The following is a 26,379-nucleotide window of genomic DNA, read 5'->3' as shown; positions in this document are numbered from 1 at the left end:
CCTTTTTGCTGTTGGAAATGCTTTTTTATGGTGTTAGGCAACACCATGTCTGGGCAGAGCTTAACAGGCATGTGGTAAGAACCTGGATACACACTTGGATTACTGCTAATACTAGCAGGGCCAGAATATGGTCTTAGATGAATAGAATTGTCTTGCTTCCATCCCACTCTGTATCAAGCATACAAGTGGGTTGTCAGGACATTACTTGTGTAAACTTGTTGATCTGCAGAACTATGCTGGTATCTGATCAGGTTTGGATAATGTTATCTGGTATTGACTGAAAGTAAAAAGCTATAAGAGAAACTGGAAGAGGAGAGATGGGCACTTCAGCTGCTACCGAACTGGTGTTGAGAATACAGCTTGTTTTCTTCTCTGCTGCCAGGAGTCTGGCCTGCCAAGGTCTAGTATCGTGATGGTAGCTCACAGGGGTAGGTAATCTATACTGAGGTGTAACATGGGTTCTGTGTGTCATAGGGCTGTGGTGACTGGGAAAATGTTTGTGAGGGCTGGAGAATGACAAGCTAAAAGTACTAGGTAAGATGATAATGAAATTCACAGGAGGAAAAGGGAAGACACTGACTTTGACTGGAGGATTATGAGAAAACTCTTAGTCTCTAACCTTTCTTTTGATCTCTGCTTTAGAAACTTCTGGGAAAATTAAAAAGCTGGGAGAAACTGGACCAGAGCACTGGCTTGAATATCAGGTAGGTGTTCACAGCTGTGGAAGGAGGTAAAACTTTTAAACCACTTTCCTCTTAATCATCTGATCTCTGAAGTGTGTTGGTCACACTTTCTTGCTATTTCTTCTTCATGTGGAAGCTCTTCCAGTACTCTTTATTATTTATGAGAAGAACCACAAGATACCGCGTTATAAAATATCTTGGGCAATTAACAAATGTTTTTCGCCAAGTCAGCTTGACCACTGTCTCTGAAGCCAAGGTTCAATTTTGAATTCTTTGAACTTCTTGCATATAGCTTCATTCATGTTTAGTTAGAGGTTCTGCTAGCTTAGTAAGTGAACTCTTATGAATTTTAGGGCATGTCCAGAGGAGAGGATGTATGTTACTTGTGACAAAGTGTTGTAAGGATGGTTTCTTTGAAATCCAGGTATCAAAATAAGCTGTCAGATCATGTTGTTGTGACTTTTCTTCCCTAAAGCATCTGAAGAACAGTTGTTAATTTAGTCTAACAAGAGAAATGGAATAAATGCAGTTTCTTATAAAAGTGGGATGCTGCCCTGCCCCGCCCTTGTAACACAAGCTAGTCTCTTTGTGTACGGTTACGTAACAACTCTTCCTGACATCTGGAGCACTGAACCAGATTTTTTAAGGTCTCTGGTAGGTATGGAGTATAAAGAGAGACTGGTAAATGGTGCATCTTGTGATCATTTTGTTTCCACTGCAGAAGGCTTTCTGTGCGGCTACAGTGCTTTTGTGTGTCATGTTTCAGCACCACTTTATTTTCTCTAAACATTTACCTTGTTATTACATTAGAAAGAGAGATGGTTCTTCATAAATAACTGTCTTGATGTGAGTATTATAATACAGATCACATTCCATATTGGATCATTGGATGACCTGCGCAGAACCTAATGTTACAGATTGGTGTTTTTATTCCATTCCTTGCACCTGCCCAACAACAGAGCTGTGTCTGCACACTGCTGGGGTTGTTTGGAAGTAGGAGTGTTTGGATATGTACATATGGTTTAGGCACATTACTGCTTCATGTGAAAGATAATTGTGTTCAACTTGGGAAAGCCCCCATAATTTTCTCACTGTTTTCTGTTTAATGAAGATAATGAGCCTCTTTCTAAAGTCATGCTAGTAGGTAGCATACTTGAGATTCTGTCCTGCATCTGCTGAGGATACATACATTTAGATGAACTTAAGAGTTGTGCTAAATCTCCTATGGCAAGGAATGGACAGTTTCTGTATGAATGCTTTTCACAAAACCTGTTCTATCAGACAGTGGAGTAAAAGCTTTTTACTTAACCTCAAGCTGTTAAAGGTTTAATGAGGTAATTTCACAATGGGAGAGAAATGGAACCAAGTGATTCTGCCTGTTGAAGCCTAATAACTCCTTCATTTAAAATCAGAATATTCACTGTAAAATGTTACGTTTTTGATTGGGCCATATTGTTTAGTGCTATTAATGGCGTCTTATACAGAAAAGGGAATTGCTCTTGAGGAAAATCATCTTTTGCATGCAATTGTAGCAAGTGGAACTGGATGATTCCCCCCTTCTCTTTTTTTTGTGTTTTTTTTTGTTGAGTTTTGGGGGTTTTTTTGTTGCTTAGACTTCTTACAGCACGAATTATGTTAATTTTTGGTCAGGGTGATGAAGATGATGAGAGATCATTGTCCTGGTTAGCTTCCTGGAGTATGCTGTTGGTGAAAGTTTGAGAAGAGTTACTTGCCCATCTCACAGTAGAAGAAAGTGGGAACAAGTGGGACAATTGTCCGAAAGAGCCAGAGCAATGTGCTGTTTGCTAATAACTAGATAAGCAACAGAAAAGGGAATGGATTAGGATTTCTCATCTTCCCTTATGTTCTTCATTGGTACAGAGAATGTAAGGGAAGCGTGTGCAGCATGTAGTGGTTTAGGAGAGGATGGTTTTTCATTTCCTTTAGCACTTCCATAGGGCTTGTTCTGTCTGCTTTTGGTGGTTTCTGTTCACCAATTGCCTGGTCCCAGCAGCCTTTTTGTCAGATTGGCTTATGATCAGACCTTCATGTGTCATTTTATGTAATAATACTTGGGAAAGGAGGTACAGCTTTTAGAAGTGTAATAGTAATCCTACTGGGTTTAGTATTGGTCTCTTTTTGGTAACAATGAACGAGCTAAGTATTTATAATGCTTCACCTTGTGGGGGGAAGGCAAGTTCATTAACAGTTTACTCAAAGGCTAATCTTGTATTTGCTAGTTCTGGATTCCACTTGTAAGCTCCTGGGTTTTCCTCTTGCTCTCATAAACATAAATATGGAAACAAAACCAGCTCTAGCTCTAGAGCACATTGGTGTGTTTGCGTTGCTGTGGAGCAGTGTTCTTTCCAGAATTTGCCCTTGGAATTAGTGCCTGCCTTATACAACTGTTACATAATATCCTTGTAAGCTGCAGAATATCCAAATAATAAAATAATACACACCATAGTTATGTATGAATTATGAATCTGCACAGTCTTTTTTTGTGTTCAATTATATATCCTTTTGATATCTTGATCTTACTGCCTACTTTCTGGTTGGCTTTTTTTCTCGTGGGTGTAATTTTGTCTTGTAGGTCTGTTTTGTATGTCACTGTTATGCTGTTGGGGAATTTCAAACATTTACCACGTGTTGCTGTGACTTGATATTCCTGCTGTAGGAATAAAAAGGTACTAAATATCTGAAATTCTTGCTTTGTAAGTAGAAAGTCTTACTTATTTTGCAGTTTACCCTCGTTGAGAAGGGTATTAATGTATGGCTAGCATAGGAGTTTGTTATTAGGAAAGAGCTGTGTGGAGAAAACAAACTTTTTTTCCAGGACGTGCTGATGTAGTTTGTATTTCTTCAAAATCCAGTGTTTGTGTAATAGAGTTGTTGACCGTCTTCACTGAAAGAACCATGTTAATCATGACAGACTTGGTTGTTTTTCCAGCATTTGACTAATAGCTTAGACATATTTTCTAGGTAGTTTCTTAGCTGCCATTTAACAACATGTGTTTTAACAGAAAAATGTTTCTGGAAGGTTGTGTGTGAGAGGAGGTGGGTGCTGTATTTGGATGGCAGTGTGCAGAGCCGCCCAGGAGATGGCATCCTTTCTCCTGCTGCTGGAGAAAAATTGTTTTTGCTCCAGTCTGGCAGGCTCAGCCTGATGTAAAAACTATCAGCTGGGCACCTTAAGAAGGGTCAACTAGTCTAAAGAAAATTGTTCGTTGTTGCTATCAAATCTTTTTAAGTCACTTTGATGCTACATGCATACAATCACAGTCTTCTTGTCTAGTACTTGGGGTAGTAACTTGGTATGAAAATGGTTCGTGCATGTTTCTCTAATGGTATACAGAGTAGAGTGCTTTTCCAACCAGCTCTGTAAACTTCATATTTACACCACATTCTTCATTTCTTCTTGTTTAATAGGAGTTCTTCAAAGCCTGGTTCTTTTCTCCCCACCCCAGGCCTTAGAACTGCATCCTGTAGAGCAGCACTGTTATTATTCTGACTTTTCCTTCTGAAGCATGTAGCAGATAGCCAAATAAAAAAATGAGGGTTCATGTTCTGTGAGCTTTTAATCTAAATAAACCTTTTTTGCTGCTGCTTGTCTATGGCTGGTATTACCTTTGTCCACTAATGAATTTGTTAGGTGATTTTCCTATTCGTAAACAGATACACCCTGGAGTACAGAAGAATGCAAAATGAGGTGCTTTGAGTACATTTTAAAGATAAGGCAGTTAGTAAGTCAGATATGGAAGACACTGATAGTCATTGAATAGCAGCTGACAAGAGTTAATACTAAATTTGTATTTCTTCATAAGTGGCAGAAGACTAGAAGCTTTGAAAGGTTGAAGTTTTGCTGAAAAACTATGCAAATATGTAAAGGCTGACAGGTAGACCACAAGGAACAGCTTCAGAGGAGTTTTAGTCCAAGTGCATTTTTTTTTAGAAACTATAGTAATGCCTGAGGTAGTGTTTGTTTTGGTTTGGTGTTTGTTTTGGGATTTTAATTGGAAGTAGTGACTGTATGAAGTTTTGTACATTTTTTACCTGTTGGACTCAAAGATCTTTGTATACACAGCAGAATTATTTTGTATCAGTGGTCAAATATATTAATACTCACCTATTTAAGTAAGTCTTTCCTTTTGGGGGCACCATTTTCTGTTGCAAGTAGTACTGGCAGGTACTCCTCAGGTTCGGAGTTTGTGCATGGAAGATAAAGTCAAAGTTTTTGTTCATATTACTTTTCAGAACAATTTTCCTTTTTTTCATGCCCATCACAGGGAGGCAATGGAGAGATCAGCTGTCCTTTTCTGAAGGGCCATGGAATACAGTATGGAGGTTAAAGGTGGAGGCTGACGTATCAAAAAGAAAAGTAGTGTGCTTGGACAATTCTGTGTTGCTCAGAAGCTCCAGTCATGGTCTCGGACATTCTTGAGTTGCATCTAATTGCAGTTATAAGGCAGGTCTCAGCCCCATGATGCCTATTGCATAAGGCTCACCTGGAGGGACTCTTAGGTTTAATGAAGCATGGATTTGGAGAGTACCTATAGTTGTCCTTCAGTTTGCAAGGGTAAATTTAGTTGGCTTCAGTGATGATATCGCATTAAGCTGCTATAGCTGTTTTGCATGCTTGCTGTCCAGGCCTGTAAGGAGAAGTGCACATTTGACAGGAATTCAGGCCAATGCTTAAGGACCATTTTCACTTAGTGGAGCCTGCCAGCTGCAGACAGCAGACACTGATCTGCTGACCTGTCGCCTAGAGCCAAAGAAGTGAACCTGTTAATGCTGACCTGGTTTTCTTTCTGAAACATCTGTGGGCTGGCTGGCTGACAAATCTCAGGGACTAGCTTCCTGCAATGTCTGAGACCAATTAAGAAGAGGAGATAGTGTGAATGTGTATGCATTTCCTCTCTAAGAAAGGGTTTAATTAAGTGGCAAGCATCTCTATTTAGTACAGTGGTTAGCACAGTTGTAATTTGTAATTACACAGGTGCTACGCTCAGTACTGGAAGTCCTTCTATGCAGATTCTGCTTTTGGAGTTGGGGGGAAGGGAGGAGAGAGGGAGGGAAAAGGGAATCAGATTTCTTGATTCTGCATTTAGTGGTGGATTAGTGCTCTTTTTTTTTCAGTGAATAGAAAAGAAGGGAGAATATTGGAGTTCTCTACTTCCCTTTTTGAATCTTGATTAACTATGCTTAGCTACTCTGCATTCTCTTCTATCCAAGGCATTGAATATCTTTGTAGTAGTGAATGAAGCTCATAATCTTCTCTTTTTTCACAAGGTAGTAATTTACCTTTCTGTGAATGTCCATTATGAATAAGTGGTTACTGGTTTAAAAAAAATAAAAATCTGTTGACAGATACATAAAGCAGTGCATGTTGAAATAATTTGAATTGCTCATATGCATTTCTGGATACTTAATTAACTGCAACTAATCAAGGCAAGATGGGGGGTTACTGTTACTAGTTCCAGTAATGCCATAATTCTGGCACGATTGCTCCATAGTTGAGCAAGTATTTTTGTTGGAGTAGCCTGTTGTAGTCCTCTGGTCTTTTATCGCCAAGCAAGAAATCCATCTAATTAAAAGCCTTTGATGCTGGCTGTTGTCTGTAACTGTACCACTGACCTGACCTTTTCTAATTTCTATGCTTGGGGTGCTGATTTCTGTGTTTGGGGGGGATGAGTTAGGTTTGTCTGGGTTGGCTAATGGTGGCTTCTAACTTTAGAGCTAAGTCTCTAATTGGAGAAGAAAATTAGAATTGGCATAGTATGAGGGTATCAAAACGTGATTTTGTACATCTAAGTTTTATGTAAATAATTGTAATTTATGATCTGTGAACATAGTGAAAATTACATGACTGCTGTTTATGAGATTCCCAGTGTAAAACAAGCTGTCTCATCACAGTGGGAATTCCCAGGGCACCAAAAAAAGACATAAGCAGTACATAGGAGGAAACACTAATTAAACAAACCCGCCAACAAACAACAAAAACTGAACAAAAAAAAAAAAAGCTATGCTTATTAGAAAAACTTTTATAGTTATGAGGTCTCAGCTTACCTCATGGGAAGATTATCTGCTTTTGTCCTGCATGGACACAGTACTACATTTTACAGTTACATTTTAGAGCTTCATTTTGTCATCAAAAAATTTGCCTTCCGCTGAAGCTGAAGTTTTGATAAATATTAAAGGAATCACTCTGTGAAGAGGGCCGATATATGTGGGTCATTAATATTCCACAAAATCCCTCAAAATAGGGCTTTCTGCTGGCTTCTGCTCAGGTGTATTAAAGTCATGTGAATTTCTCTTGCATAGTTCTGCCAGGACCAGCTAGTCTCAACTTGGAGCAGTTCTGCTATTCCTATCACATGGGGCTTCTGACTCAACTGTCTGTGTGAAAATGTTCTGTTCCTACCTGGTACTTTATGGTTCTGTGAGCACTGCAGCTGAAAGAGGTGGTCCTGCATAGCAAAAGGTAATCTAGACTGGAAAACAGCTTTCAGCCAGGTGGATTCCCTCATCAGGTTTACTGTGTGGGTGCGTAAATACTTGTGCTGTTCCAAAGCAGGGTCTTGGAAGTGGCAATGAGCAGCCAGGGTTGGAAGGGATGAGGATAATCATTGTGTTTATTTCAAAATAAAGGTTACGTGCTCAGTGTTTTTAGAACTTAGTATGTGTAAAGGATGGAAGCACTGCTTTAGAAGCATTTAAAATCATTTTGAGGGAGAAGTGCCTGAACAGTTCCAAAGGGGATCTTTGTCTTTACAGGGTGAGGCAGAAGTTTCAAGAGAAAACTAATTGTGGTTGTCTTACAATATTTGTATGTGTACTGAAGTCAAGATTCTTTACATAGAGAAGTCTTGGAGGAAGCTGTCACCTATTGAATGTGACATGCAGCATATGCTGGAGTATTGCTCTGAGCTCTTTCGCTCTTCATTATCCTGTTATGTTAAACTGTACATTATTCTTCATTTTCCACAGTGCCTTAGGTTTTAGCTTTCCTTGACAGAATGCTCTTCATGCATGGTGGGGAGAAAATGTTTGTTCATCATCTCAAAATCTGAGGCTCCAGTTTTCAGAGTAGTCAGAATGCAGTGTTGGGAGACTTCAGGCCATGTTTGGGTGTTGGAAGGGAGTAATGTATTTAAATGTGATGTTGGGAAGCCTGATGTCAAATTTGTGCGTTAGCCAGAGTTTAGTTTTCTCCCATTCTCATGGTGTTGATCTACTTAATTTTATATGGCAACCATCTGTGTCTGTTTTCATAGATTTCTTAAAATGTTGTAGGTCTGTTCCTGCCAGTACTTCACTGAAATGCTGGGCAAAGCTTCCTGCAGTATTTTCTTATCCAATATTAATTTTCTCCTAAAATGCTGTACTTATCTCTGATGTTCAAAAATGAGTGTTCTTTCTCCTTTGCCATTAATGCTTTTATTTCCGTTTGAATATATCAGAGTAATAAGTCTTGAGGCTAAAGGAAAGACTGGAAGAGTGTAAAACATAATGGATGAGCACCTGACATCTAGGCAGGCTGAGGCTGTAACATATAATCAGAGAATCAGGCTAAGAAGTAAGCAAGCTCACATCAAAAATATGTTTGTCCTTGCTTTGCATTTCAAAGCTCTGGGAACAGTTAAAGAAACTGTCTTTGCAGGATCACAGATCCAGCATTCTGGAGACAGCAAAAACTATTGAACAATAGCTTAGCATACTATCAGGTCTTCTTTGTTGAAGAATAATTTGAGGAACTTTGGTAGTTTGCCTACAGGAACTGTATGGAGAATAATGACATCAAAGAAAAGATGGACGATTCCTACTAGAGGAATAAGAACTTCATTTTGGAGGTGAAGATGCCAATGGATCCTTTTTTTACTGGAAAATATCCCATTCTTTTTCCATTGAGTCTTTTATCAGAATATAGAGCATTATCCTACCTTGAATATACGGTGCATTTCCCAAACCAATAATCTCACAGCTCTCTCTCTGCTAGGAACAGGAGTGGTTTTAGAAATGTGTGCTGTTGTTGTCTTCTGCGTAGCAGGTGATTCATTTGTCACGGGGGACTCACCAGTCAGCTACTTCATTTTGCGTTGCTGCCATATTTCTTGCAAGTAGTGTTTGAGATGCTGTTGAAAAACAGTTGGATAAAAGTAGTTTGCTTTCTTCCAGCATGTAGTCACCCATGTTATGTGTAAATGGCTTGAACTTAGCTGCTCACTGTGCTGTGAAGGAGAAGCTTTCAAAAATAAAGACAGTTGTATAAAGAGCCACTTCCCTTACATTAAGCAGTCCTGTTTGCCTTAAAGTGAAATTATCATTTAAATAGCAGAGACTAATCAGCAAGGGGATGGTTTGCTACTGTCAGAGAGCTCAAATGCTTGTGCTTGATTTTTATTCAACCTCTCATTTGGTCATTTCCACAAACTAAATAACTGCTCTAAGCTCTAGCTCATTTTAAATTTTACCTTTCCATTTCGGCATCTTTCAGTATTTTAGTTCTAAATTTTCTGCAGGGGCTGTTGGCATGCTATGCCTTCCCTCTCCCTTAGATGTGCACTGTATTATACCTCATCCCCAAAGTTTTGTTTTTGCAGGGAAACTTTTAAACAGAAATATAAAAATGGATCCTGTACATGCTTATTGAGAGTGATTTTGTTTTAGCATAGCAGTGCCTTTTTCGAAAGCCTTCTCAAAATGCACAGGCCTTTTCTAAATAGAAGCAAAACAAAATGGTTCAGCAAGTATTTAAACTCTTGTATTGTGCTACTGCCTTGTACTAGTGGGCATGGCCTTTATCTACAGGGCAAGGAATTGACCTTCCTTATTGGATCAAGGAGTACCAAGATAGATTGTGCCAGACTAATGTAACAGCTTTCTTTGTCTAGAGAATTGATTATCTTGTCAAATAAAACACAATAGATCTTATTTATTTGAATTTCACTGAAACACTTGTTCAAGAGAGCCACTTGGGAAAGTATAAAACATGTGGGAGAAGATGGAAATTAATAGAAGAATCATAGGGTGTATAAGGAATTGTCTAAGCAGGGATAGATTTAGGTTGTTGAAAGGAAAATGCGAGGATAAGTAGAATTTCTCAAAGATTAGCCTTAGTTTCTGCTTTGTTTAGTATTTCTATTAGTGGTTTTCGTGCAAAAATTTGGTGTGTGCTGATAAAACTTGGCTAATGATGCTAAGTTCAGAGGATTCATAAATGTACAAAAGCTGGGTATGCAGAACAGAGTGACCCTAAGGATTAGAGTGAAGAAGTGGGACAAAATTCAGTGAAACAAAGCTCAGTGGAATTGAGAGCTGAATAAAACCTTGTTTTGTAAAATGTACCACATGCAGTGGGAAGGACTGGAGGAAGGGCTGTGTACTCATCTACAATGAGATGGCTGGTAATTCTCACACATAGGATGCACCAGGAGAAAAACTTCCATGCAAGTGGAGGTTTTCAAATGTCTCTGTAGATGGCCTGTGAGACACTTCTCAGAGTTCTGGTCACCCACTGTGGAGGAAGATAGTGGGAACTCAATGCAGAAAAAGGTCTGAGAGCCCCCTGAACCAGTGGTGAATTGGAAGGACTGGCCTGCTCTAGGAAAGGCTGGCAGGAGATGTAATTACTGCCAAGAAATACATGGATGGAGGGCGGGAGAAGGAAGTGAGATCAATACTAGTGAGAAAAAGAACCATCTATACTAAAGACTTACATTGGCATTTAAATAAAATCTCTGTAACCCTGCCATGAATACAGCGAGAAGGAGGGTCTAACTTTTACTAAGATTCCGAATGCAGCTTCCAGCAGAGTCGAAAGTACACAAATTGCTGCTTTGATGAGTTCATAATAGCAAAGGACTAGACAGGACCTAAACTAAAAGGTCATGTTCAGTCCCACTTCTATGTGAGTGCAGATGTACCAATCTGTAAGCAAGGGAATGGGCTCAAGAGCAGGAAGAATGGAACTATGTATCTTAGTTTGGAATTGCAGGTATTGTTTAATACCAGGGACCTGAAGTGTGAGAACAGTTGACCTTTGTTCATATTGAGAATTAAGCAGCTTGCTGAAAAATGTGCTGAACTATTAAGGATACTTTATCTGCCTGTGTAGATAAGACCAAAATATGATTTGTATCGTGTGAGAAGCTTTTCTGAGCCTGTTTGGTGCAGGTTATCTTGATGGTGTTTTGAAAGTGATTCACTCGTGCTTAGTGTTACACATTGTCAGTGCCTAGAGCAAGGATTCATACTTGTGATGTAGCTAGGAAGGTGCTACTTCAATTGTTTGTCTTTGGTTTCTCATGAGTGCAGGGGGGAGTTCTGTACTGGATCAGCCATAAAAGGTCTGATTTTCAGTTGTAATTGTGCTTAATAGGGTAGCTAGTGTAGCAACATCAAGATGGAGTGGGAGAAAACTGGAAATGTATGAAAATTAAACTGTTTCAGTTTTTTAACGTCTTTAAAATGCTTCTAGTTCTGACAAGCTAGCCTAAATGCCTTGTGATATTATTGTGTAAGCCTTGTCCTTAAGCTTCAATCTTTCCTCCCTTGGGACTGCTTTGCCAGTGAATATTTTTGACCAAAGCACATCTTTACCTGGGCTATATTCCCTTTCCTCACAAGCTGCATTATTAAAGGGAATATGTTTGTAAATATACCTTTGTGCATTGTTTGTGCATGCATTGTTTGTGCATGCATTGTTTGGAGAGAAAAATATTAATGTGGCTTGTAGCAGCAAAAGTACTGCACAACATTTGTAAACATTTCTTAAAGGGCATAGTGAACTTGAAATGTTAGTGAGTTAAAAGATTAATGTGATAAGTGCCTCAAGGTTCTCTTGAACTAGCTGTGATTACGTAAGTGTTGTTTGTTATTTTAAAACAGTTTATAGCACAGAAATTGCCATGTTGAATTGGATTATTTACTAATCCATCTCTGGTCCAGTGTCAGAGACAATGGTATCCTAGTCTAGCTAGGAAAATCCAGAGTAATGTGCAAAACATGAAGCAGATTTTCCAATGAATGTTTGTTAACTCTTACCAGCATGGATTTTACTTAAGCACAAAGATTTTTATTTGGTGTCCCCCTCGCCTTTTTAAAAGTAAACCCCCTTGCTGATGTGAGACATTATGTATTACGTGCATAGAATGAATAGAAAAATGTTTTGCTTTGATACTCTTTCAGTTACAATCTTTCTTATTTGAAACAATATGCAAAAAAATTGTGAAGTATTAGAAGTAAGCTTCTTAAGTTGCTACTGTTTATATAAACAATGTCTTTTCCCCTTGCAGTTCTGTTTGAGATGAAATTAGAAGTATTTTTTGCCTTAACCTTGCAATCAGATTTTACTATGTGGCTGCTCCTTCTTGTATGTGCTGTACTGTTAAGTATGTTATGCAGGTTGATTTGGTGTATGTCTGTTCTCCCTGAACTGATGAGGAAGAACTATAAGCTAGAAAGACCAGCTTGAAATGAGCTGCCTGAATGAGAGCAGACACTGCACCAGGCTGTCACAAGGATTGGGTCTGTGATAACTGGAAAGATTCCCATTTTGAAAGCAAAGATGGGAGGTATTGGGGGCTGAGTGAAAACCTGGAACCAGTTAGTGTCTGGAGGTTATTTTCAAAGTGCTGACCTGGACAGCTGAAGAAAGAGCTTGAGGCTCCTGTTTTCAAACTAAGCTTTCTGTGGGGTTAGAATAGCTTGTAGGAAATGGAGCCAGGCCTTTTCAGCAGAAAAACACCCAGCTACTCTGTGTAGCCAAGGCAGTTAAGAGGTGGGGGTGTATGGAACCTTCTTTCCCTCCCTGCTGCTGATATAAAATGTAGGGAGTGTATTGATAAAGTTTATTTTTTCAAATTTTGGGGTTTTTTTTGATATTTTTTTTCCTAGAGGCTGCTGATGCAGTAAAATGTGTTCTGTGCATACTTGGGTAGCCATGTGGCAGTGAAATATTTCTTCTAATGAAGTCATGTCTGTTGCAGAATGGCATTTTTGTAAGAGGATGATACATTTTGGAATAGCATGTTAGAAACCTCTGCACATTGAAGCAGCTCTCAACTTTTACTGCCTCTTGCTATAAAAGGAAATAGATCTGTCAGGGTCTAACGTTCCAATGTAGGTACAGTTTTGGCTTTTCTAGAAATGTATTTACTTGAGATCTTGAGCATTTCTTCTTTCCTTTTCTAGTACCACTTTAACTCGATCCTTACTGACGCTCTTTTTCTATATTATCCTCAACTCTCTTATCAACAAAGTTAACAATTGCTGTGCCTCTTTGTGGGGAGTAATGGGCACCTATTGCAAGAATCATTTTCAAGTACAAGTTGTTCTTGATGGAGTTGCTTTTGAATTCTCATTACTTGTTTAAACTCTCTTCCAGAGCTACTCTGATATGAACAGCATAGTGAAAGGAAGATCGGTCTTTTGGGTAGGAAGAAATAGGAAATTCAGGAATTTCCTGAGTTATACCCTGCTGACGAAGTTAATTTCTTTTCTGTTTTAATGAAACAATCATTCTCTGCCTGCGGTGTACACGAAGCTGTTCAGTGAGGGCTCGAAATCCTACTAAGTTTTCTAAGGAAGTAAAAAATGCAGTATCTGGCTTTGACTGAGAATGTGTCCCATATCAGTATCCTCAATTAGAGAAGTCAGCTGTTCATGAGTTAGTTAGCTTGGACAGTTTTCAGCGATACTTCACAGCTCTGCTGTTGGCTCAGTTCAGAAGATGATGCTTTAACCTAGTTATGAATTTTTTTTACTTGGTTTTGCTAGTACGTTTGCAAATAACATTCCTGACTATATGCTCTTTGTATTCCCAGAGTTAAAGCTTCGTGGCTTCAGGTGGCTTTCTGCAAATTTAGCAGCCAGGGCTGATGGCATCAAGCCTATTTTGTGACAAGCCTTTCATTTAGGCCTGATGGTTTCCAGCGTGACTTTGGCAAAGGCATCATCTGCCTTCTGGATAGCTGGCCCACTTGTCAAGTTGACAGAACACCTATTGGCTTGCCTGTCTGCAAGTAGCTGGCAAGCGGAAATGCAGTTGGCACTTTGTAATAACTGATATATTTGGAAGGCTGGTAGAAAGCAAGAATGAAAAAATGCGCTGAATTTGGGTTGTGTTGGTTGTGGGGTTTTTTTTTTTCTAGTTGGGTAGATGTAGGTCTTGTAAAATGTGTGTGCATCTGTCTATATAGCTTTATGATACTGGCTTATGAGAGCCAGTAAAGATAAACGTGATTTCTCAATGTCAGTCTTTTGACTGTAGTTAGATTTATAAAATAGCTTTTTTTCTAAAATATTTGTCTCTTTCTTGTATCCTGTACTGATCTTTTCAACACTGGTGTGTCTAGATCAGTAGAGTTTCATAGAATCATGCAATACCAGGTTGGAAGGGACCTCAAGGATCATCTGGTCCAACCTTTCATGGCAAAAGCATTGTCTAGACAAGATGGCCCAGCACCCTGTCCAGACAGATTTTAAGTGTCCAATGTTAGGGAAAAGTTTGAGAGGATACAAAGCAAACCTGCAACTTTGCCTTAGTGTCAGCCGTTCTGTTTTATGTTCTCATGATCTGTGTTGCTTAAGTATTTGCCAGAAGTGACTTTCATGGGCAGTCTCTAGTACTGTATGATGTTGGTAGTTAAGTGTCAGACAAATCTGTTAATACACAGTGTTAAAAGATCCACACGTGTTTGTCTAAGATTGTAGGGGCTACAAAATAAATAATTGGCCTTCAGAACTGAAACATCAGAAGAACAGTTACCAAAGTTTTGGCATCTGTATCAGTCCATGGCTTTTTTCAGGGAGAAAGGAATGCTTTTGGTATTAAGTAGGGATTCAGATCAGTGGTGTAGGGACTAGATCCACTACATGGAATTTGATGGAATTGTATCTAACAAGAATCTTGCTGACAACCTCAAATTACGCTTGGGTTTTCATAGTTTTAAGGAGCTGTCTCTCACAGGATTGTTTCTTACTCTTTTCTGCGCTTGATAATTTGGAATAGTTAGGTCCGTATGTGCTGTCCCCTCCATGTTCCATCCTTGCTGTGCTAGGGGAGTTTAAGGGACTTAGTTGAAACGAGAAGGAAATAACTACAACTACCTTCTCCACAAACTGCTGTGTTTGTTAGAGGCGGCTTGAGGGCTCAGGTTGTCTTGCTGTTGTGGAAGAGCTGCAATTCCCTTCTGTCTGAACAATAAGCTTTGTATCTGTTTGTACAGTAATGAACTGCTTTTGTTTCCTTCAGAAACGTCTCTGCTGTCTGGAGCGTTTCCATTTACAGGCAACCCTTGCCAAATTAATTTTATTTAATTATCTCCCAGGGCTAAGCTTGAATACATTTTGTGTTAAATTCACCGTTTCTCCCTCTTCTGAACGAAATGGACTTAATATCCTTGTTAAAATCTGATTAAAACTAAAATTGAGTTTTTTGAAGTCTGATTATCCCATGAAATGGAATTTTTAAACCTAATTATGAATGGATTTGCATACATTTTTAGCACCATTGAAAAGAAAGTTGAAATAAATTTATTAATGAAATCTTCTTTACTGTCTCCTTGGGCCATGATGATTGCTGGAGAGTGAGGGAGGAAGAGGGAAGGTGAGAATAAAAACCATCCCTCTTTTGAAATATACACCCCCCACCCACCCCCGATTAATTCCAGAGCTGGTTTGACCCTGTCTCATTTTTATTCCTCTCTGCCACACAGCCCAATTTAGGTAATTGATGGCCTTTCAGAGGGTAACTACACAGTTGAGCTGGTTTCATGTATTTAAAGCCTTTGTGCTTTCTGAAGGGAGGATGGGGGGGGCAACATTTGTTTCAACTATTATGTTCTTCCCCTTCTTTTCTGAGGGTAGCCCTGCTACAAAATCAATAGGCAGCTCTCGTTTCTCCTTTCTGAGAAGCTGTGTGTTTGAGCATTTATTTTAAGCCTGATAAAAAATGGATAGTTTTACAGACCTTGGTGGATGTGCACATGGGATTTGTGATTGTTTATGTAGTTCCCTAGGTTTGAAGCAAAAAGTTTCCTTGTAGGATATATTTGAACCTCTCGCTGCAGTAACTGTGCCTATTCCCTCAAGATTTTGAAAGTGATCCTCTATGGAAAAAAAGAGTGCCAGTGGAGGATGTATCTGCTTGTCTGACTTCAGCTTTTTTGAAGCAGGTGAAGAGGGCAGCAAGATGTCTGTGCAGGCACGTATTGGTTTCATGTGGAGGCTTGTACTCTTGAACCTTTCTGTATGTTTCTTGCACTGATTGAAAAGTTCATCTCCTTATGTCAAAGGTAGAAATTACAGATGCGGTGGCTTTTTTTTTGTCAGTCATCCTCTTACCCAGGGTTATAAAAAGCTCTTTGAGCACATAAATGTTAGTTACAAAATGTTAAGAATGTTTTCTCTGTGTCATATGCTACGTGCAGGGGTTTGTTTTTTTTTTCTTGTAAAAAAATTATAATAAATGTGGTAGGAAAAAGGTGTTTTGGCAACGCAGAAATCCTGGATTTGATACATGACTCTGCAAAGTATAAATGCTCAGCATGTGGCCAAGTGTTCTCTAAGCATTTACATTTGCAGAGTTACTTTTGAGCAGAGGGACTTGTTTTCCATGTGCCTTTGTTGTTGTTTTAATCCTTTCTTTGCAAAGGTTGTGTGTGTAATGTAGTGGAGGTATCAAGTTCTACAAGAAGTGCATAATTCTGGCATGGTTTCTTTGAGGGGCTTCTGAAGTGGGGAGTTTTATGAGGGAAGCTGTGGTTCAGCAGAAGAAGGAGAGTTGAGCTGAGATTGGAGAATGCTTTTACCTGGCAAATGCTCAAGTTACAAACCAGAATGGTTGAATTAAATTAAAAATTTTCTTGGTAATATAACAGGAGAACTTGAGAATTCAAACAAGCTTAGGAGGAAAAGCTGAGGTATCTCTGCACCAGTGACTTCAAATTGTTCTGTGGTTTAATGGCTCCAGCTTTCATTTGTGCTTGCTCACCGAAACTGTTGTCCAAAGACACTTCAGCATCTGAGCTATATAATACTTATTGTATAAATAGGACTCCCATTTACAGCTAGGTTATAAATGCTTTGCTGTATCTTCCCACTCAAGTGGAATCTGAATTAGGAATGTCTGATGCATCTTTTCCTCAAGTGTGGAGCTGTTGCACAAAACTGCAGTCACACCCGCCAGCAGCGAGCAGAACCGAAGCTACAGATCCTGGAGGAGCTAGGAGATCTCCAAGGGGGTAGACACTGTGGAGACTTCTAGAAGGATGGTTTTTAACTCTTCTATTGTTGTCTGGTTGGTTCTGTACTGTCTGTCTGTTCACCAAAGAAAAAATAACGTAGTGGATAGTCCTTTATGCTATATTGTACAGCATGATGAAATAAGATCTTGACAGTAAGCGTGCATGCAAGGAAGGATGTGGCTTGAAATAGGGATGTTTGTATCTTTCAATGGAGACAATAGGAGCTCTTTCTCTTCTGTGAATACATTTCAAATTCTAGAAACTTTATCATCTAATTTTATTAATGCTTCCCCTAGTAGCTTCAGGCATTGAAAGTGACTAAAACTTGATGATAGCAGTAAGCCAAGATGGTGTCAAAGTGCTTGTGACACCAATCCAGTCCTTATCTTAATTTCAGTCACAGGAGCCTGTGGCAAAGACACAGGGAAGTCATAATTACTTTTGGCTGCTCTGAACCCTGTGCTTGATGCAGGCGCTGAACTGTTGTACTGGTTTTTGAGAGGGAGCTGGCAAAAAAAGAACAGTAATTGCTGAAATGCCACTGTTTACACCTTTAATGCGATTACACTATAGCAGTTCCACTTTCCATGAACGAGTCTTAAAGTCTGCTTCAATTTCCTTCTGACATGAATTATTCATTATTTATGGATGGTGGTGATTGGGGTTTGGCTTTCACAAGCAGGTTTATTATATCCACTTAGCTCTGACTGCTTTGGCATGCTCTACGACTCAGTTATTTTCCCAGCATTTGTTCTTAATGTTCATCATTCTTCTTGATGTTAAAACTTTTGGAGTATGTAATCCAAGTCTAGCTTTGGGAATGAGAGACTGAAGGGGTGAGGTGAGGGTTTTTTTTGTGGGTTGATTTTTTTTGTGGGAAGCTTAGGTAGAGCTTTTTATTTAAATTTGTGCTTATTGCCAAGGCTAAGGGCAACTGTTTTATTGTCACAGTGTGTCAAAGGACTTGGATATGAGGTGCTTTATATGTGTGGCATGGGAGATTTGGATGTTAAGGAAAGAAAGCAGAATTTTATAATTAGGTAGGATTGATGTGCTCTGTTCTTGAGGGAAAGTGGTTCTGAAGGTTGACGAGATTGGGATTTTGTACTGCCTTTCTGTAATAAGGGGGTGCCAGCACCACTGTAGCAACAATGACACTTTTTGGGTTCTGTTCTAACGACTTGTGCAGTCTTATTTGTACTGGGACTACAATGTTTAGGTCTTGGTATGTCTCATATTTCTTAGCCGATGCCGAAGGCTGATGTGTTAATGGGCTTTCATAAAACTTTTGGTCTGAAATGTTATTTGTCCTTTGCATTGAATATTAAAATTTTAGAAACTTAAAAAAAAAGAAAGAGAATTACTGCATTTATTTAAAGTTCTGAAAGCTTTTTTTAGCTAAACAGTTCAAAGAGCGCATCTCACTAATCAGAAGAATATTTTTGCGTCCCCGGGGTGGTCACAGCGTTTTAATTGGAACTCAGGCTTCTTTGAAGTCCTTTTTAATCCTCCCTGAGCTTGGGGGAGAGGGTTTGAAGGCAGCACTGTAAATCTGAAATTTCTTAGTTTTATTTACATGTGTCTGGGGATGTGTGTAATTCATTCTCCTGAAGTTAAGCTCACTTGCCAGCTTGTGGACAGCTGAGTGAGAACTGTGATTCATTAAGTGGGGAGGCCTGAGACAGATGGTGGGGGTTATAGACAGTGAGCTCACGTGCTTACGGATTTGTTCAAAACAGTAACTGAGCAACAGGCTCTGAATGGTAAATGAACTCAGTGGGAAACGATGTGATAGCTAAATGTGAGGCTACACTAAGCAAAAAGCTAGGGTTTAAACTCATGTTTTAGGATTAACTTATTAGTATAGTGCTCAAAAATAGTGTTGCATATTGATTTTTTGAATGTTTTACAAGTTAAGAAACAAAACACAGGGTACAGCTCTTATGCTTGATGCCTTTAATCATCCGTTAAGTCAATAATGGGTTAAATTTTCTTACAGAGGAGTTGAATCACAGAGTGTTTTGGATGTCCCTAGTCAGATTGCTTATACTCTTTGTGCCTCAGATTCTAAAATTACGGCCTTGCTTTGATCTGGTTTCTAGAGAAAGCTAGTCCCACCCCAAGAGTATTACCACTTGATGCATCCACCATGAATGGAGCCTCAGTGGTAGCTTATGCCTTTTGTGCCATCTTCATCAAATAACTTGTAGGAATATGTGGCTACTGACGATGCAAACATTTTCTACTGTATTTGTTCCATATTGATTTTTATGATAAATATAATAATTTCTCAGCCATGTGTTTTCTGTACTTCAGTAAGGTTTTTAACCTCCCACATTTGCTGAAACCAGGATGGTTTACTTTCTACTCCTGTCAGAGATGAGGCATCTGCTGCAAAAAGCTTTGAAATGATCTTTGCTTGAGTCTGGATAGTTTTTAATTAATCAAAGCAACAGGCTTAAACCTCAATTTTCTGTCTGGAAGAATAACTTGGTATTCCAGCTGAGCATATGTGCAGTATGCTTTTCATTCTTTCCAAAATTGTCATCATAAATTTACCTGTGAACTATGTTATTGGAGAATATTAAAAAAACCAAGTAAAATAACTTTTACTGTAGCTTAAAGTGGCTGTTCTGTCCATGAGATTGAAGAAGTATATGATTGTAATCAGAAGTAAATAAGAATAACATATGGGATGTCAAATCACTTTATATAAAAGTAGCTGAAAATATGGTCTATACTCTCACAAGGACTTGTAGGCAGTCATTAATAGTATTGTCTCTTGCTCAAGATTAGGGATTTTGTGTTACTGCTGGCTAATATTTTCAGCTGATAAGAGTCTGGGAAAACAATGTGATCAACATCTTTATATTGAACAATACCAGAATTTAAGTGAATTAATATTCTGAAAGGATTATCTCAGATAGGTGTCAAAAGAACAAGACTATCAGTTTAGTGAAGTCTATAAAATAATCAAACATACATATATTGTCAGTACCTAGCTTGGTTACGGTATTAGCTCCTTTTCTTATCAGTCAGAAGCTCTGGTTTTCTGTAAAAATGTTGTCTCTCTGTTAGTAATTCGCATGCAGGTAGAAGTTATGTCAGAAGGGTATGTTGGATAATGTAAATTGTGGGTGGTTTTGGGTGGTTCCCCCTCTGCCCCCTTCCTTGAAAAGAAGCTTATGTTGTTTGATTTCTAGGCTGGTCTGAGTCTCTTCAAATGTCTTGGAAGTGACCTAGCAGAATGGAACTGCAAAGGTTCAGTAAAATTATGTCAGGATTACTAACCCAGTCAGCATAAGCGTTCTTGCTAAGGAGTTAAGTTTTTTACTTGAGATCCTTCCATTGTAACCAGCCATCCCTGCTGGCCCTCAGCTTAGTGAGGAGCAAGTTTCTGGACTAGCTTTCGTTCATGGACATGAAATGTCAAGAAAGAAGCTTCTGCCTGGTATTCTGGAAGTTTCATTTATTACCTTTGTTTTGGCTGTCGGGGCACTTTCCCAGCTTTGTGTAATCCCAGCAACTGTCCTGGAATAATTTTCATGGTTTCTAATGATTCTCTGTTGAATGATATCTCTTTGAAAGGTACAACATCTGTCTATTCAGAGTGTTTCCAACAAGCATATCTATGTATTTCAGTCTGTGATTTTCAGATACTAATTTTTTGCATATGATTACTTACAGTTATCCAAATGCCTTGAAAATCTTGGGATACCCATGCGGTTAGAATAAATAATTGGTATTCTGCTGTAATTTTGTTATTTAGATTAGTTTGATTTACCCACCACTCCCCAGCCCCCATGTTAAGCCTTTATTTTTGCCTGATTTTTGCCAGCAAGTAGTTCATACTGTCCTCTGTGCCCAGCTCTGGATTGTCACAGTGATTGTTCCAACCCCTCTGACAAATGAAAACTATAGGAAAAACCACCCTAGTTAAGACTTCCTGAAATAAGTTACTTTATTCATTTTGTGACATTATTTTTCCCTTTAGCTGTGGGTTTTTTTCCTCAAATTAAGTTCATGGTGGGGTAAAAGACTTAAAATAGCTTTTGCTGCTGCTGCAGTAAAATGAAACATTACATTATTAAATGTGTTTACATTTTGTGCTGAAAATCTTAAGGGCAGTAGATATGAAATTATATGCCACAATAATTTCTTTTCAGCGCTGTCATTAATATATAATTACATTCATGCAAATTGAGAAAAAAACATTTGCTTCTTTAATTGTAAAGATCATGCTGATATTGATTCTAGTACGTGAGCAGCAACAATTCTTGAAAATTCTTAATGATAATTTCCAACTTCACTACTTCTGTGCTACTGCTGGTAAATAGCTAAAAGGTACTTTAAAAAATTGTGGGTTTTTAAAATTTTCTGTTTGATCTCTACTCTGTGTTGGCTTTTTTTTTGGGGGGGGGGGAAAGTTAAGCAGAAAGAACTGTTATCCACAGATGTCATCTTAGAGCCTTGAATAGTACAAGGCTATAATTGGTTTAGAATTTCAAACTGATTTTGAATGAATCCTGAAGGTACTTAAGGATTGCCCTCCTTAATATTGGACTTTTTTTTTTTTTTTTTTTCCTTAATAAGAGATAGAGCAGTGTTGAGAGATAGTAAAAAATTAGGGAAGAGTGGGATGGAGAATACAGTGCTGTGGGCAGTGCTGACTGACTTGACAAAAATGCTGTTGCTGGAAGTCTGTGTTGCTAGAGACCTAAGATTTTCCTTGCATCATACTGAGCAATGGTTTGAAAGCATTTCAAAGACACTGGCTCTTGTGGATTATTAAGTACAATAGGTTTGTTGTGCTTCCTTGATACCCTAAAAAAGGAAAAAGAGAAGACCTTAAGAACTCCTTGTTTTCTTACATTGGAAAAACATAGGATACGGAGTATTTAATAGCTTTGCAGATACAGTCCATGTTTCTTGAGTTGTTGTAAATGGCTTATTGTTGCCTTTATAAACTGTTTCATTTTATGCAACTGAGTTTAAGCCAAATTAAAGTTCTTTTGTGTTATAGTATGATTGAAATATGTGGGCTGCCACTCCCTCCACCCCGCTCTTGTGAGATGAGACATAGCAATGCATACTGCAAGAAGAAATTGATTTAATCTGTGTCATAATACCAAGAAGATTGGGGTTTTTTTTTGTTTTGTTGAAGGAGAGAGTCAGAGTCAAGAACAGGGCATGGCAAAGCAAGCTTTGATTGTTTTGAAAATGTCAAGCATAAGTAAGTTTTTAGAGTTGGTACTTTTTTATTATTATTATTCCTTACTTATGCTACAAACCATTATCTTTTGTGCCAAAAAGCCTGAAGAGTGGCTGGCAGCTGAGTAGAGTGGAGAGCCAAGCATGTTTTGCTCTGGTCTGCCTTGTGCTGTAATGTGAAACAGCAGAGCAATTAAAGGACATCCCTGTGGGTTAGCAGCAATACAAATTGAACTTGTATGGGGATATACTTGTCATTAGTAAGGGCTCAAGACAGTGTATTCTGTTTTTCTAGTTAACTGTTTCCCTTGCTACTTACTTACTTTCTTTGTGGTAGTACATCTTTTTCTGTTAAAAGTGTAGGTTAGTTTTGACTCTTAACGAAGTCTGGTCTTGACAGTTACTAAAATCTGTGAGAGAGAGCGTACAATTACTCATCCATCCCAAACCCCAAAATGATGGCATGATGGTGGATCTCTTGCAACATAGGTAGCCTGACTTCTTGCCAGTTTTGAGAGCCAGCCTGACAGTTCACGTGTCTTGCCCTTGAGCCCCCCTCATAAAGTGTAGCACTGTAAGATCAATGAGAGCTCGAGGATATGTTTTGATGAGAAGACAGCCGAGCCAGCTAACAGCTTCTTGTTGAAAGGGGGAATTTCAGCAAGCTGATTCAGACCTACAGTGGCAGAAAATGAACGAAGCAAAGCTGGTGACTGCCACTGCAGTGGCAGAGGCAATTAGATTTGCTCTGCTGTTCTCACTGAATTGCACCTGGAGAAGAGTAGCCTGGAAATCTACAATGATGATTTGTGTGAGCTGGACCCCTTTTGGAAAGGCAACACTCTCTGGGCTTGCTGTGTAAAAAGCTGAGCTATGTGCTCTAGCACTTTTTCAGTCAAACTATAGAAAATTGCTTTTGTTTCACCATGACCTCTCAAAAGCTCTAAATTGCATATCATGTGAGCCAGTATGCAATGACCTGACTTCTGGGTGAAGATTAAAAAAAAAAAAAAAAAAAAGCTATTTTTATCTTACCTTCCAAATCAGCAGCTTCGCTATGTGTACATTCCTTCTCCTTGAGATCTATTAAAGCTTTTCACTTGTAAGGTTACGTTCAACTATGCAGTGTGTGTGCTTACAAGGTTTCAGTGGTTTGTTCTGTGCTTGCTGTTAGAGCAGTGATAGGGATGAGAAGGAAGTTTGGGATGTTGAAATGCCTGCCAAATGATTCATTTTTTTTCAAAAGTAAGATAAAGTTAATCTTGTTGAGCTCTTAAATGTATCTTTAAAGTAGAAATGAAACTTGGAAGATTACTTATGATGCTATATTGATAATTTTGAAAGGAAAAAACTTTTCATTAAACCCCCAAAAATTCAATTGATTGGAATCTAAGATGGTTTTCTTCCTTTTTCCACCCCTCCCCTCTTCAAATTATGGCTGGATTGGAGTAATTGCTAATTTTGCAGCTGCTTCAAAGGAGTCATATCAGTTGCCTTTAGAATTGTTAACACACTTATAGATACTTAAAATGCTTTCTTACGAATAAGTTGTTCTTCTGCTTAGAGTGGTTAATGAGGACATTTGCTTTGGTAAAGAGCAATTGGATTTGTTGATTCTATTTAAACAGAAATATAAGGTTTCTTTCCTAAATGAAAGAAACCTCAGAAGCTGAGTTTGCTTATTGCTTTCAGTTTACACTTCATATTTCCTCCATTCACTTTGTATGTAAAATATTAAGCATGCAATTTATTGGAGAAACAGTCTAAGGTATACCTTAGTTTTGCTTTTTTGACAGCTCTGAGCACCTTCATTTGAATGAATAAAGGTAAGTGATTGCTCTTCAAAACATTTTAATAAAAGCATTACAAAATACTAAATGTGTCCTAATTGCCTAGGAAATTTTGAGAATTTATTTTTGTGAACACTGTGTAGCAGATTCCTTAACATATGGTTTAGTTAATGTAGTTAGCAATAGAAAGGGAGGAGGTAGACATGGAAGACATTAACAAGTAGATGTAACTACCTGGACCAGAGCTTGAAGGGGCGTTTTTGTAAGAGTACTGTTGTGAAACTTAACTCTGAGAACTTCCAGGCCTGGACACCAGATTTTAGTGGCAATGTTTTCCTCTAGTCTGGTGAAGGGGAGCTAAGGTATCCTCCCAGGGAGGTGGTGCCTATTTCGAGGGGAAAGGGTTGTTGAGCTCAAGTTGCAGTTTTCTGATACAAACTTTGAGTTACTATGACCAAGTTAAACTTGAGGTCTCTGTGTTGCTGTGTCTGGGGAAGTCTGTATGTGCTGCTGTGGTTATTGTTATTTGCTGTACTTTCTTGAAGGGCAGGTCATCAGAGGAATTGAGCTGCTTTTGGACTTGCTGGTGAAGTTTAAGAAATAAGCGGGAGGCCTGTAAACCAGAGATAGAGGAGTTAAAGCAGTTGTAGAGCTCAAACATACAAAAAGGATGTTTGGGAGACTCACTTCAAGCATACAGGAAGAGACTATTACAGACAATCCACAGCCTGTCTAATCACACAGAAATATTTAAAACAACTAAAATGCCTTTCCAGAAATCTTCTGTTGTTGTCATGTTATCGTTCTGTTTGTTCTTCAGATGCTGCTGTTTTCCTGCCTAGGAAGAAGATTAAATTCTTCTTTAAAAGTAGAAAAGGCCCTACTTGGGGAGAGGAGAATTTAAAAATCTAGTTGTGTCTCTTATATGTAATATGAAAATAGATAAGGAACAAAATCCAGATTTTATACTTTCAGGAGACTGCCTTTAAAAAAACCCCCACAAACAAACACCCCCCACCGCCCCCACCCAGACACCAAAGAAAACTCCCAAAACCCCAAAACAAAATCAAAAAAGCACTGCAAATTTTTTTTTGATTGAAGAGAAAGAAGCAGATGTGCCCTCCCTTTCTGTGCCTGATTCTCCTAACAGACACTTTAGTGAAGACTTTTGTCTCTGGTCTTTGTCAGGTGATTATGCTTAAGTGTAAACCAGTTTATGGATCCACCTAAAATGCTGTGCCAGAAATCTGGGAATGTTCCGTTTTAATGTGATTTAGTTGAGATAACCAAATCTGTGTCACAGAGGTAAACCTATAGAGAGAAATGTTAATTCAACAGACTTCCAAAAATAACTAGTTGAGGGGTGTAATATATTAAGTGTGTTATTAGTTTGGTAGTTTCAAGCAAATGTATTTTTTTTACAAAAAAAAAAGCAGTGAAGAACTTAGTCCTCCAAACAGAGCTGTGCCTGGTTTTCTATTTAGTTTTACATTTGTCTTGCACTTTCATGGTTAAAATGTAATGCCAGATATCTAGCTACAATCAAACGTCTTTCTTTGCTGTGAATTTTAAAACATTTTATAGAAGCAATAAGAAGTTGATGTTTTAGTAAGTTATAAATTAAAAAATATTCCAGTTTTTACTTTAACATCTTCATTTGCTTACTGAGTCTTGGTTTAACATTACTTCAACAGGTAATTCTCAGTGTGAAATTGTCATAGTTTATACTGAAGTGGTAATAGATCCTTAACCAGGACAGTTCAACAGAGCTTTCTAGCAAATGCCTATGAAATGTCAGCATAATTGTATGCCTTTTTAAAAAAAAAAAGGCATTAAAAAAATTGCATAAGCCGTTTTCCTGGTTAAAAGTTAAAGGAGTGTGCCAGTGGGTGCTTGGAAATCATTGAGTGACTTGGATGGGCATCCTATTAAGTTAATTTTTCACTTCATTTGAACAATTTTAAGTTTTTATCATTCTTAAACTGCTCCTTTTCAAATTATCTGCACTTCAAAGGAAGTCAAAGAGGTTTGGTTAACAGCAGTTTTGTCCCTCTCCTTCCTTACTCTGCTGTTAAACTATGCTGGACTAATTTGCCCGTTTGGGGGGGGGGGGGGGGGGGGAGAAATAATCTTGTTTCAAATTTAGGCTTGAATTCTTGCATTTGTTTGTGGTTTTTTAATTTTTTTTTTGCTTAAGTGTTGAAGAATGAAATGTGTTCTTGGGATGGGATGGTGGGACAGAGGAAGAATATTCTAGCTTTTGGCCACTTGTGCCTTACCCAGGAGAAAGGAACTGAAGTCAGTGGTTTAATCTGCACCTGCATTTTGGAAACCGCTTTGTCGTTTTTTCTTCACGTTGTCTTTATAATTGGATAGCATACAATTCAGTTTTAATAATGTGCTGCTCTTGAATCATACCGTTAAATTTGTGTGTTTCACCTACAGGAT

At 38.5% G+C, this 26,379-nt stretch overlaps 1 protein-coding gene across 1 annotated transcript in view; it reads left to right on the top strand.

The window, feature by feature from the left end:
- Positions 1 to 26,379, top strand: part of MAD1L1 (mitotic arrest deficient 1 like 1) — a 380,536-nt gene that overhangs the window by 10,310 nt on the left and 343,847 nt on the right. Inside the window, exon 9 of the mRNA XM_055805552.1 lies at positions 643 to 704. Within this exon, the coding sequence (XP_055661527.1) occupies positions 643 to 704 (62 nt within the window). The remainder of the gene's footprint in view (positions 1 to 642; positions 705 to 26,379) is intronic.

This window comes from Falco peregrinus, chromosome 5 (genome assembly GCF_023634155.1).
Source record: "Falco peregrinus isolate bFalPer1 chromosome 5, bFalPer1.pri, whole genome shotgun sequence".
In the NCBI taxonomy this organism is placed as follows: Eukaryota; Metazoa; Chordata; class Aves; order Falconiformes; family Falconidae; genus Falco; species Falco peregrinus.
This window is presented reverse-complemented; position numbering and strand designations above follow the sequence as displayed.